The sequence below is a fragment of the Copadichromis virginalis genome, linkage group LG8, assembly GCF_057382275.1.
Source record: "Copadichromis virginalis isolate Kocher_CV1m ecotype Utaka linkage group LG8, C_Virginalis_male_GT1.1, whole genome shotgun sequence".
Lineage (NCBI taxonomy): Eukaryota > Metazoa > Chordata > Actinopteri > Cichliformes > Cichlidae > Copadichromis > Copadichromis virginalis.
The window spans coordinates 23,557,843-23,571,602 of NC_140625.1; the positions used below are offsets into that span (position 1 = coordinate 23,557,843).

Below are 13,760 nucleotides of genomic sequence, written 5' to 3' on the forward strand. Positions count from 1 at the left end.
ATCACCCCAAAAAAGGCCTTAAAAAAAGAAAACTCTTGACAATAGTAACACATCAGACTTTGGCTAACAGCTAATAAAAAGTGTCCAAAAAAAAAAAGAAAGCTGTTAAGAGAAACTGCCAATAATTCAAAGTAAATGATAAAGTTACCATTGTGAAATTTATATAAATGCATGAAGCTCTTGAGTTGGGTCATGTTATAGACACTTGATGAATCTGTTTGACAAGTTTATTAAATAGCTGTGTAAAACAAGGTGTGACATCAGTTTTATCGATGCTGTCCAGCTGGTCTGTCTTCACACATTGGAACAGTTCAATAAAACTGGTGACACACCTTATTTTACAGTTTTAATTTAAACATCTTATCTTATTTTCCTAGGAGGGTACACAAAAAGTCAGTGTTCCTTCAGCTTATCCCTGACAGTGGTTCAGAGCTTTAATACAACTTTATTATATGATTGCTGGGAAGGTCTTTCCACGTTGAAATATGCTGCTAAAACAGTAATAAGATAGTTTGACGTTAATATGCTTTTAATACAAAGTTAATGTACACATGGTGTGTTGCATTCTTCCAAAGGTGTGGTTAGAAGTAGTTGTAATGTTAAGAAGTTAAAATCAAGTGTTAACTCACTGTGTCACAGGTGTGCAGAGCCAGGAAGAGAGTGAATGCTCCGTTGGTTGGTCTGACCCTCGCCCAGTATCTCTTATTCAGATTGGGTGACTTCAAGAACCTGTAATGCAATGATATAATAGGTTGTAGGACTGGCCTTAGCAACAATAACTTGAAGTAATAATTATTTTCTGTATTACTAACAGTCTCTCACTTTGTTGTGGAAGAATGTTTCTGTACAACATTGCTTAAGTTCAATATTTGTAGGCATTTGTTTATGCACAGGTGTCTTAATTTCTCACCTCACATTTCCATTGAGTTGTGGTCTGGACTTTGAATGGGACATTGCAGCACCTTGATTCCACAGCAATTCTGTTGTACGCTTGCTGCTTGATTTGGAATCATTGTCCTAGTAAATGACTCAGTTTGGCTGGCTTTAGTTGTTCTACAGGCGGCCTCACATTTGGCTGTAGAACACTTTGATATACAGACAAGTGTATGTTTAACTCTTCGACTATAAAATGTCCATTTGCTATGGCTAGAAAACAAGTCCAACTCATCATCTTTCCTCTCGCACTGTGGTTTCAGTCAATATGAGGCGTTTGAGCTGATATGCTGTATTTAAATGTGGTGCTGTGCATTATGGGCAGTCATTTCCACTTTGGGCTTATCTGTCCAAAGGACATTGTTCTAGAAGTCCTGCGGTTTGTTCAGATAGAACTCTTCAAACTTAAACAGTGCTGCATTTCTTTTTTAGAGAGTAGAGGCTTTTTCATTTTCCTCATTGTAATGTCATGATCTTTAACAATTAACATGCTAACTAAGACTGTTAGAATCTAAGGTGTAGCTATTGCGGTTTTTGCAATTTCTTTGACCATCACACACCCACTGTTGGGAAGACTGTAGCATGGTGTTAGCACACATCTGCATGGTCTGGAGCAATGACTGCAGAAAACTTCCCCTTGATTAGCAGAACCTGGCTGCTACTCACTCAATGTAAGCAGAAAGAACTGCAAAATGTCTGTTTGTATTTGTATACATATTGTTACAATGGGAAAAGTTAACTTGGACTATGCATAAAATCTGTACTTCAATATTGTTTGGATCATTTGATTAAAAAAAAAAAATCAAACATTATGGACCTTCAACTTATTTAACAACTTTTATCAACATTTTTTTTTAATTTAACTTAACAACTTTTAATATTGTAATTAAGAGAAGGCTTTAAATAATTTAAGGCTTTAAATAAAAAAAAAAAAAATAGAATAAATAGTCTGCACTGTTTAAAAATAAATGTTCTGGAGTGGATGGTGAAAGAAGGCTGACCTGTTCCGCACATATCGGAGGAAATCCTGATGCAGAACGTAGAAGCGGCTCTCGTTGTACTGCCCTGAATAGTAGGTCCTTGGCCTGGGGGGGTTGAACAATAGGAGTAATGAAAGGATGATGAGAGGTTTTAGTTTCTCAAATGCTATTAAATTTATTTGCTGGAGTGAACAGCTGGAAACATATGCTTATGTGCCTGCAGTGCATTTTAGACCAAAAAACTTTTACCTGAATATCAGTCTGAGTGTGCATGTATGACACAAAATTTAGATGGTCTGCAGAACAGCCGTGTAGTTATTAAAAAAAAGTGTGCATTTACTTAAGTGAAAGAAAAGTTTACACTTCTCCGTAGTAAACTATCTCAATTAATTGTCTGCAAATGAAATTTAATTGACATAAACAATTCTGCTTTAAAGAGTCTTTTAAATTCAAGTGGCAATACACGTCTTACGGTTTGACTTATCAGTATAAAGTAAATGTTGATTATTCCCCTAAAAGCTCACTTTCACCAAAATGAAGGCTTGATTTGCACAAACAGAAAGCAGATGTTTCTCAACAGTAACTGAACCGGCAAAATACTTAAAAAGTAAAAAAGCAAAGCAAAAAAGAAATGAAGTGGCTTATGGTGCTTTTCTTATCTGACCATCACTCAAACAATTTTCACAAATGTTTATATAGCACTTTACATGCATGTCTATTTCACCTACAATAAGACTAATTTAGAATCACCATCAACAGAATGCATGTTTTTGGACTGAGGGAACAGCAAGGGAATAACCACATGAGCACACAGAGAACACGGAAACTCCACAGAGGAAGGTCCCAGAAAGTTGTTTGAGCAAGAGATAAATGATTTGTAAAATTATTATTAAATTTAAGGCAAAACACTTATTACAAAGTTCTATTTTTTAAATGTACAGTTTTAATAGACACTTAATAAAATGTATGTTATAGCATTTGAATAAAAATGTCACAGATTCTGAATTTATTTTAATTTAACACCACAAAAAGCCATAAATACTGCAGCAGCACATAACATTTAGTTGATACTCACAGTCTGTTCAGAATCAGAATCAGAATCAGAATGGGTTTATTGCCAGATGTTGAGGTTTACAACATTAGGAAATTGCTGCGGTATGGACCAGCAGAGACCTTTTCTCCTTTGAGAAGGCCCTCAAGCCATTGGTAATCCCTCATCCCCTCAGGAATCATCACATATTTTATACCCTGCCAGAAGGAAAATGAGGACAGAGAAGCCATCTTTACTCTAGTGAAATAAAACAAAAATCAAGGGCCAATGAAAAGCTTCATTACCTCATCATGAGGAGCAGCTTTGTATCCGTGTTTTTTAAGGATGTAACGAGATGAAGTGATGGAGTGGGCTGTGTGGACATACACCGATGTTTTGTTTCCTACATCTTCTTCAAAGCCCTTGGTGATGGCACCATTCATCCTGCCACACAGGCAGAAGCAGGTGTTGCAGATGTTAAGCTTGGCTTCAAATGTTTAAGCTTAGTAATTTGCTCAGATCAATTGAGAAGCAATCGTTGCTTTCATTTTGGGAGAATGGTTTTCTTGTGGAATCAACCACCTTCAGCAATACCACTGAAGTGTTGGCCCAAAACATTTCAGAACATACTCTTACTGAAACTTAATTCACTTAACACGCTTTCCATTCTGACTCTATGACGACACTGATGTTTGAAAGAGAACAATACATTTTGGAGTTTCTACACCACAAGCAGGTGAGCTATCAGATACAGTACCACATTTTTACTGTCAAAGAATTTGCTGATCAGCAACCGTTCTCATGTTTTTTTTATATCTTTTTTAGCGTTCTTATGTTTTAAAGCTAACTTTAGTAAAAGATACACCTTAATAGTTGATAGTGTTGTTCTGTTTGTCCTTTCCTACCGAAAAACATAATCATGCGCATCAATCTCTACACCCATTCTGGTGAATCAGAATCAAATAGGTTCTAGAAATCAGTGACGATACCCAGCCCTATATGAAAGTCACAGAGAAAGATAAAGCAGGGTATGCTTTACACTGCTTTATCTTTTCTACACTGGGCCTAGTGCCTGTCGAACAAAGCCAAGAGGTTTGCTTGGGGGTTTGTCTTACCGAAAAACGTAATCATGGCCATCGATCTCCACCCCCTTCTTTGAGCCGTTCAGGATTCCTCCAGTACCTACCACAGCACAGCGCACACAACCGTCACCACCGGGTTTTGGGAGGAGCAACGGCTCTTTTGGCTTTTGTTGAATTCTCCCAATTCTTTGAATCTTTGGGCTGAAGGAGGGACAATACTCGGTGTATAAATGCTCAATCAACAATCATTTATTTCCATACAATTCAACAGTCAGAGCATTACAACGTCCGGACGGGAGAGATGCTACCAGAGGGTCAGGCACATGTCTCAAAATGGTGACGGGTTGCTCAGCTTTTTATAGTCTCTAGTGGCCCCCAGCTAGTCGTAAAAGCCAAAACATCACATTTTTTCTCTGTTACAGCGCCTAAGTTATGACCTCGGCAGTTGTTTCTCTGCTTTCTGTAAGGTGGGGGTGTGGAATGTGGTCTATCTATCTCCCCTGTCTTTAGACACAGAGTCTCCTGCTTACAACCTTCTCTTCATGATTCAACAATGAAGCATGTCAAGAAAACAGTGTAACACATTCCCAGCAGATCAAGGATGCACATTTATCTAATGAACTAATATGTGAATATGTTCTGTTAACTCAAAAGTATAATGAGAACTAAACTACATACAGCTCACACACTCTATATTAAAGGGTATAATGTGATCTACAGCAGTATTCTAATTCAACTACTTTGATTACATATATAAGGTAACATATAATAACAGAATAATCTAATAATTCCCCCTTTTGATCTCTGAAAGAGATCACTTACAACATGCACTCCAGGGTCGCAAGGTCCAAGTTTTCTTGATCCTGAGGCCCTCTGTCCCCCTTTAACGGGTGGACCATATGTGGGATGACCTCTGTGTTCACGCAGTTCAGATGCAAGCAAAGTTAGATTTACAACCATAACAGCAGTTACAGATGACTCTCCCATCACTCCCCAATACTCCCACAGCTTTATTTTGGTGCTCCAGTTTTCCACTCCCATTTTAATGCCCCCTTATACCTTTCAAATGTACTTAGACTAGAACCTCTGTCTAAGGAGCTTTTAACCTTTATTTTTATTGCTGCAGCTACCAGTGTCTTCCAGTTGGGTGATTCTCAGCTTCTTTCTTCGACCTCCGGGGTTAGACCACCCTTTAGTCATTGCACAGTTCTGGGGATTATTCTGCCCCGATTTCAAACAAAGATCTGTGTGTTTTGGGGTCACCGGCGTGTCCCCCTTTTTGCCAAGAGCCTCTTGAACCTCGTTGGTCTGGTGTTCCTGGTTTTCGCCAACCCCTTCATGGTTATTGCTGTGTTTGTGGGATCCATCTTCTCCAGGAGCCCAAACGTCATGACACTTGACCCCAGTTGCTGTCTCGGCAGTCCCTACATCTGTCCCTGCTGTGAAGGGTCCTCACATCTCCGGGTCCCCGTCTGGTGTCTGTTCCTTTCTCTGCAAGAGACAGAAAACCAAAACACCTCTCTCCCTAGCCTTGATAATCTAATATTGTTATCCATTGTTCTTCTAATGATTCAAATTTGGTTTAAAATATTATGTTCAGAACCTATTCTAATCATAATCTATGTGTGTGTAAAAGAAATCAAAAATTAATGAACCATTTCTAAGTCTACCACATTATAAGCTTAAGTTTTACCATAGCTAAATTATTAAACACACAAATAAAGTCATAAAATGTTCATAACACCATTGTTTGATGTTCGGACTCAACTCCCCCTTTTTGACACACTCCCATGTGTCAATTCATTGGAGCTAGACACTTAAAAGAGAAGGTTAGTGACATCATATCTGGTAACTGGTCCATCCAGAGCTGTAACATTTTGAAATGTACATACAACAAGCCAAACCACACCTTGGTCACACCAACCCTTTTCTGCCCCGAAGATGTCCAATGCCATCCTAGTATGGACTGTCAAAAGTGGCTTTAACGCTGACTATCCTGACAATCCATTTTATAACGTTTCCTGGTCAGATTTGCCAATCTCTGCACCAGGGTTTTAAACTTTTCGCCATTTCCATTAGTTGTTATTTTTATTTAGTTTCGACTCCAGATTTTCAATTTTTACCAGTTGTAATTAGTTTTTACCAATTCTTTGCTAGTTTAGTGTAGTTTTTATTTTCTGAAAATCCTTAGTTTCAATTTAGTTTTATTTGTGTTTTGCAAAAATTAAGTGTAACAAAATCCCAGTTCCATCATATCAGTCATGCTCTTCTGGTTATCCTTGGGTGTTGAGACTAATAACTATTAACTCTTGCCGCACCGAGTGGTCCTAATTTTGGTTCAAGTGAATTGATAACCTTTTGAAGGCGATTGTTTCACACCTTTATTTAGATGTCCCAGTCCTGTTGTCTCGGGATACATCACGCTGCCTTATCTGGGGTTAGCTGTTTTCTGGGGATGCGGGTTGAGTGGGTGAGCTCTTCAAGGAGGGGGAGTGTGCTCCCCCTGATGAGGTCTTCTAGGTAAGCTAGGTTAGCCTTCTTGTGTGAGCTTTTCAAGTGCACTTTAAGGTTAGTGGGACTTTTAGTTTTATAAATGTCCCTCATGTCCCCCTGATGACCCAGTATTTCATTTTTGCACACTGTAGTACACATTTTAGTTTTTGCTTGTAGCTCGCATACTCTACTTGCCACTCCTCTAATTCCTGATGTTTCTTAGAGAGGGCAACAGTACCTTTAAAATTATATCACATGTGTGGGGGTGTGGCCTTGCCAATTGCTTTGCCCACCTTTTCAAAATGGCTGGCGTGCCCACAAGCACATTTCATGGAAAAAGAAAGGTAAGCTTGATATTTACATTTAAAATGTTTTGTTAAACTCAGATTTTTATTTTATTCTTTTTGCAAGTACCCCTCCTCGGTGGCGAGAAACTGTTGGTGTGGTCAAGTGGGTGCTCTGGAAACAAACGCTCAGGAGAGAACAGTTATCAGTCATGTACTTCCTACAAATTTTGCATATGTTTTATTCCATATTGATCCTCTGAGTGTAATGGTACATTTTAATTTGAATTTATCCAAACTAAACACAATATTTTCTTTATTTACTTTGCTCTTGTTCTTTTTCAGTACCACATCCTATCAAATGTCCCTGTCGATTATATTCTACATTTAATAACTTACTATTTCAAGTGAGAACCTAAATCACGTGGACCAATGTTTATTATTGCATATCTCTATTCTGAATGTGGCCAGTCATTCATAGGTATTGTTCAATTTTGGCGATTTTCCTCTATAAAATTTAATTGACTTTTTACAGTGGCCTGCTGTGGTTAATAATAACATATTCCAGTCATGAGTGGTATCAAAAGTCTTCTCCACTGTAGCATTTGGCATTCCCAATAATATAACATGATACCTTACTCAAAACACAGCTAATATAGCACAGTTTTCTTAATGCAAACATCGGTAACTCAAAATCAGCAACCACAGTGTTAAGTCTGCAGTTCATACTTATGTGAAGCTAGAGTCTCCCCCTCCAGTCTCTCTTATCCTCCTGCTCCTGAAAAAACAAAACAAAACAAAGCGAAGCATCCACCCTTCTCTTGTCGGCTGGGTGAATTGTTTATGAATTGTTTATTGGCATTTACTAATCCTAAAGTTGGTGCAGTCATTGTCTCAGTATCAAGTCAGTCAAAACTTTTAGTCGTCAGTCCATCACAGTCCATTCACATGCATACCTCCATACACATTCATACCAGATGTTGCTGATAATGGAGTCTCCCGCGCAACCTATTCGAGCCTCCATCACCAGCAAGATGACGTCATCATTTTAAAGGAAAACAATTCCTTGTTGTTTTTTGGGCCGGATTGACTCGGTGCAATCCTTTTAGATCAGTGTTCCCTATAAGTGAATTTCTCCCAAGCCAATTACAATCATGGAGAAGCACACTTTGCAACTGTTTACAGTAATAATATTTTATAGCGCTTTAAATTTCAATCTTTCAGGCCTTGTTTAAAGAGCTGATTGTTAAATCATGAACTCACAAAATATCAACATATCACCACCGGTGGATCACACCTCTCAGATGTTTTTTCTCCAGTGCACTGTAACAAAAATGAAAACAGACATAACCAACAAAATACTACTAAAATAACACAAACTAGGGCCCGTTGCAGACATGTCCAAGCATAAAACTATCCCTCTCTCGCTTACGAGAAAGAACACAAGCCAAAGCTCACTGATAAAATCAAGCTAGCGCTAAACAAAACCAAACAATCAACCAGAAATTCACAGGAACATTTTGCTTCCTGCCGGGACAATATTGTGTGGGAATGAGAACCTCAGGTGCCGTAACACCTTTTGTTCCTCCTTGAATTAAAACTCAATCACAGAAAATGCCGTACTCCAACCTAACCTTACACTATTAATTCATCAATTTCACTCTGTGCCACTGTTCCTCATCAGGGCTGTGTGAAGCACAGCAAAGAATTCAGTCAAGGCCTTGAGCCATAAACAGACATCACGCACAGACATTGTTTTCATAACCAAACTTTTTTAGACCTTATTCCTAAAATCTACATAAATGCCCTCTGGGTGACATATAACACATTCTAAGTATTTAATGGTAATCAATGGCTCCTCATAAAAATTATGCATTGGGATGTTTGTGTGCAGCATTTTGCATATCAGCATAAGCAAAGCATTCTTCATTGCATCAGCGTGTATGTGTGTGTGCGTGTGGATCACTCTTCATTGCACAAGCGTGTGCATGTGTATGTGTGTGCATCACTTCTCAGTGAATCAGCATTCCCGTGTGTGTGTGTGTGTGTATGTGTGTGTGTGTGTGTATGTGTGTGTGTATATGTGTGTGTGTGTCATTTCTCACTCACTCAACGAGTGCACGTGTTCATGTGTGTATTTCACTTCATTCTGAATCTGTGTGTTTGGAGACGTGTGTGTGTGTGTGTGTGTGTGTGTGTGTGTGTGTGTGTGTGTGTGTGTGTGTGTGTGTGTGTGTGTGTTCATCACTTTCCTGTTCTGGTGTTCTGGGTAAACCACGGCCTGAAGCATGCCCTGGGGTCCTGCCCCCCTCCTTTTCAGTTTGTTTGCGACCATTGCTGCTGCTGCTGCTCAAAATTCAGTCCGTCCTGGTTCTGACCCCAATTGGGGCAGTCCTTTCTCCAGTGTCGATGTTCACCGCAGGTGAAACCTGCATCTTCTTCTGTGTTTTTGTCCATTCTGAGGTGCCTTCTGTCCTCAGTTACTCCTCTTGTCTCGGTCACGCCCTTTTTCGCCACCCGATCATCCGTGTTGGTCCATCACTGTCCTGCACAGTGTGAATGCAAAGTTATCAAGGTCAGCATTCTTTCGCTCGGCCTTACTTTTCATTCGGGCTTGGCGGGCGTCTCGTCACAGCTCTGTCAGCTGACGCAGTCTGGGAATTTTCCCCCGTGTAGTGAAACGGGCCTTAGGTTTAGTGCTCTCCGTCTCGGCTGCATGAGATCACATTCCTGCAGGTCTGTTGACATTCTCAGGTCGTTGTTGTGGGTCCAGCTGTTGCAGCATTTGGTCAGTGTCACGTATGGGGGAGAGCAGGAGTCCAGTCAGCCTCGGCTTTCAGGGCCGGCAAAGCAGCCTGTAATTAAATATGTATAGAAAAAACAAAAACAAAACAAAACAAAACAAAAACAAACAAAAAACAAAAACAAACGAACAGGAAAATGTTGTTGTGTTGGCTGTGTTATTCAGAGGGGAGACAACGGGGCCAGGCCCTGTGTCAGCCTTCTCTCCCCCTTTTTTTTGTTTTTTGTCTCCCGATATAATCAACTCCTAACCCACCAAGTTGACAGGACAACACCGGTATATGTTAAAATTCTTAAGATCATGTTTAAAAGCCCAAAAAAGGAACTTTTTTTCATTCAGTAATCACTTTTATTAATCAATCAACAGAAAACATGTCACAATTTGAATCTTTTAACCACTAAATTTGTTGCGTCTTGCCTGGTTGGTTAGACCAGTGTTCCTTTTTTTTTTTTTTTTAGTTAAATTGTTGTCCTGCAACCCAGAGGGTTTCTTTGTCAGTAATGTATAGACTTCATCATTTAAGTATGTTAATTTTTCTTTAACCTTGCTGGAAAATCTTCACGTGTTCATGAGTGTAAGCTGTTTCTTCATTGCGTGTATGTGCATTTGTATAAAAGCAGGTTAATTTTATCTTTTCTCAAACTAGGTGTTACCTTAAAAGGAGCCTTTCTTTCAGCTTTCTCTGCTTGTGTGTGTTTTGTTTCACCTTTTTGTTGTGATGCTCCGGACGCCTTCCCAACCTCCACAAGTCCGTTGGCCCCAATTTTATGTGTTAAAACTTCTCTTAATTTCTCCTCTAATTCTCTCCTCGCTGCTGTCTTTTTCACAGCTGCTGATTCGTGCTGGGTGTGGTTCCCATTACCTATAATTTTGCTTCGGCCGCTGTGCTTGTGGGGGCAGTTGGTCCAGGTCCGCAGCTTCCTGTATTAACACACTAAGAGATTTATTTAATTTCATTTTCATCACATGTTAAACAGATAAGCAGGCAACCCGCCTACCTTGACAGCGTAAACTGTACGCCAGTCTCCCAACACATTCCTCTCTGTACTCCTCCATAATTCTCCACTGCACACCTCTTACTATCTCTCCTTTTTATTTTTATTACACCACAGAGTAATACACCCAATTATGCCCGTCTATCTCTATGTGGCTCCAAATTCCCTCTTTATTTTAATTTCACACTCGTCAGGGGACAGGCACACAACAATTTCAACCACTGAAACGAGGAATTCAACCTTTTTATTTCTTTACTAATCTAGACTCAACCTTTGTTCGCAAAATGTGTCTTGTTCTAGTCCGGAATAAATGTGAACCCGTGATTACACGGCCGTTCCAGTGTTATTTCCGTAGCTATGCGGGGGCCCTCACCTCCCCAAGTCACCACCTCGGCATCCGGACGCCGCCGGTCCTGGCCGCGCGTCCACGAACAGGAGGGTCGCCACTCCATAGGCAAAATGTTCCACAGGTACACTAGACATCAACCTTTGATCCTAAAATGTGTCTTTGCTCTAGTGTCCTCCTAATCAAACACATCAACCGTCACTGTCACTGTGTTCAGACTTCACACACAGAAACACACTCAGCGTGCCTCACACACAGCCAGAGCGCGCCTTACACACACAGCGCGTTACACCATCAGTGAGACACACAGAGAGCGTTCCTCATCAGTGGAAGATTACACAGAAACTTCTGAGCTCAACTGTTAGATCTTCTTAAAGCACACTGCACCATAGACCAAAATACCCCTTTCTCTGCGCTTATGACCGCCACAACGGGGCAAAGTCGCATCATAAAAGTGATGCTTGCATCCCCGAAGTTATACCTGACATCATAAACCAGGTTTTGCTCTATGTACTTAAAATTTTACTTTGTATTATGACCGCAGCCCTTAAAACTCGACTGACGCCACAAACCACCGTCAAAACCTCTATGTTGTTTGTTTATCGCTCACTCTGTGCCAGAAAGGGGAAACCAGCGGATGTCGCGCTAAACAACAGCAGCACGTTTAAGCTTGATCAGCTGTTGTTAGAATTTATGTAATATTACTTTCTAGTATCAGCTGATGTTTGCTGGAGCCACAGCTGCAAAAGCAGCTGGTCATGATGTCGGTTTGGTTATCTGGTGAGAGGGAAACATGAAGATGAAACCAGGAGATGTCCTTACTGAATCATCAGAGCTGAACAGGTGATGGAGAAACAGGTTTACCTTTTAGGTGACATAAATGAGTTGAAGGGAAGTTATGAACTGTTTCTGACAAATAACACCAGGATCCTTTTCTAAGTAGCTGACAGCTGGTAACTGTGCAGGGGCGGATCTAGCAAAGTTTTGCCAGGGGCCCAGGTAGGGCATTAACAGGGAGAGGGGGCACAAAGAAATATTTTCTTATTCTCATTTAAAATGTCTCGCTTTTAACAAATAATTATCTGAATCTTACAACAAACGTTTTCATCTGATGTAAAATATATAGAAATCCATTATTGTACATAGTAATTTATTTTATGGTCCCATCATAATTTCTTCAGAAGTAGTGTACTGTATTGTATAAGATGCCAGTATTTTCCCACATTTTCTAGATACTGTACCAGTACTGTGTGTAAAATGCCATCAAAAAGTCAATTAAGTTTTATTCTTTCTCACCTGTCTTTCTGTCTCCTTTCACTTTTTAAAGGTTGCCATGTTAGAAAAAATATTTTGCCCTGCCATGCTGTTTGTTGATGTGGCAAATGAATGGTTTATGAAAATATATCTAAATCTGTCATCAGTATTCAGTAATGATCATGTCTCACCTCTAGTCTTCTCTGTCTTAATTTCAGGTTTTCACCATGTGTTGTAGATAGTTCAGGAGGTTAACTCGACCAAGCAGTCTACTTTCGGGTACTGTTTAGAATACCAGAATAGGGAGGATGGTGTAGGTTTAAGTTTATTAGACTGATACATATATATCAACAAGACAGTGTACATCACTGTGACAACAGCGTTTGTTTTCATTCAAAGGCTTTATGGTTTTTCCTATAATACCTGGTGGGCCGGTCTCTAGTCAAAATGCCCGGGCCGATTTTTTGTCCCAGTCCAGCCCTGACTGCATGTATTGCAAAATTGAAACATGGAACTGCACTGACAGTGAAATTAATCTGTTTTAAACTGAAGTGTCAGTATAAATGCTTTCCAGACAAAATGTAAACTTCTAACATTAGCAGAAAATGTAAATGGTGTGAGGTAATCAAATGTATTTTCTTGCATTTGAATACTTGATATTGTTTGGTTACTATTGGTTGCAGATTTTCAGTTTTCATTTATGCTTTTTCAGCTTATATATCAAATATTGACAAAAGAGTAATATGTAATCCAGGTATATCTGTATAATTATTTACGTCTGATGTGTTATTTAGCTTTAAGATAAACGCTGTTAATACCTGTTTGTGACAGCTGCAGTTACAGCTTTTACTTGTGGCACAATATCTTCATGTTGAAACCAAATAGCCAATTATATATTCCACCCCTGGAAAAAGGCATAATAACAAGATTATATTATTATCCTTTTTTTTATTTGTTTGTTTGTTGGATTTTAGTGGTTGACTTTGCTTTTTATAGTCAATTTAAATTTCTAGAGGTTTAATGGAGAAAAAAGCTGTGATTTTATTGTGGTGGTTTGTTTTGATGTTACAGTTTTTCTCTGTTATTTTATTTTCTTAATTAGTTCAAAAGTTGTATCTTCCAGAAAATTTATTTTTTGTGAAACACAAAATGTTCAGTCAAACACAACAAGTTTTGTATAGAGTTGTTTGATGTATCAATGACATCCAAAGACAGCTCAAATGATCTGTAACATCTGTGTACATTGTGCATGTAATTTTATGTAGGAAATAAAGCTGACTTTTGTGGGATGTGTTAATTTTGTATTTTATAATTTACTAGCATAATGTAAACATACTTCTATTTCTAGTTTGCTTAAAAGTTTTAACCTAAAATCACTGTGCCCTGAAGCATCCCTTATTTATACTTTATCTTTTGCTTTATGATTCTTTTCTTGCTGCTGCTCATTTCTGTTATCATCTCATCCTATTCACAGTTCTTCATCCTGCAATTCCCCTTATCCAGTGGTACATTTCCTCCTTTCCAAAATGTCCTAATAAGATGATGTCTCATCATTAGATA

At 39.1% G+C, this 13,760-nt stretch overlaps 1 protein-coding gene across 1 annotated transcript; it reads right to left on the reverse strand.

Moving 5' to 3' along the window:
- Positions 1–620: 620 nt before the first annotated feature.
- On the reverse strand, positions 621–5,980 carry LOC146703437 (alpha-N-acetylgalactosaminide alpha-2,6-sialyltransferase 1-like). The gene is made up of 7 exons (XM_085467329.1): positions 5,935–5,980; positions 4,848–4,938; positions 4,059–4,226; positions 3,249–3,387; positions 3,049–3,161; positions 1,935–2,018; positions 621–729 (listed from the first exon to the last, which is right to left on the reverse strand). The coding sequence occupies exons 1-7, from the start codon at positions 5,978–5,980 to the stop codon at positions 621–623; spliced, it is 750 nt and encodes a 249-aa protein (XP_085323455.1).
- Positions 5,981–13,760: the final 7,780 nt, after the last annotated feature.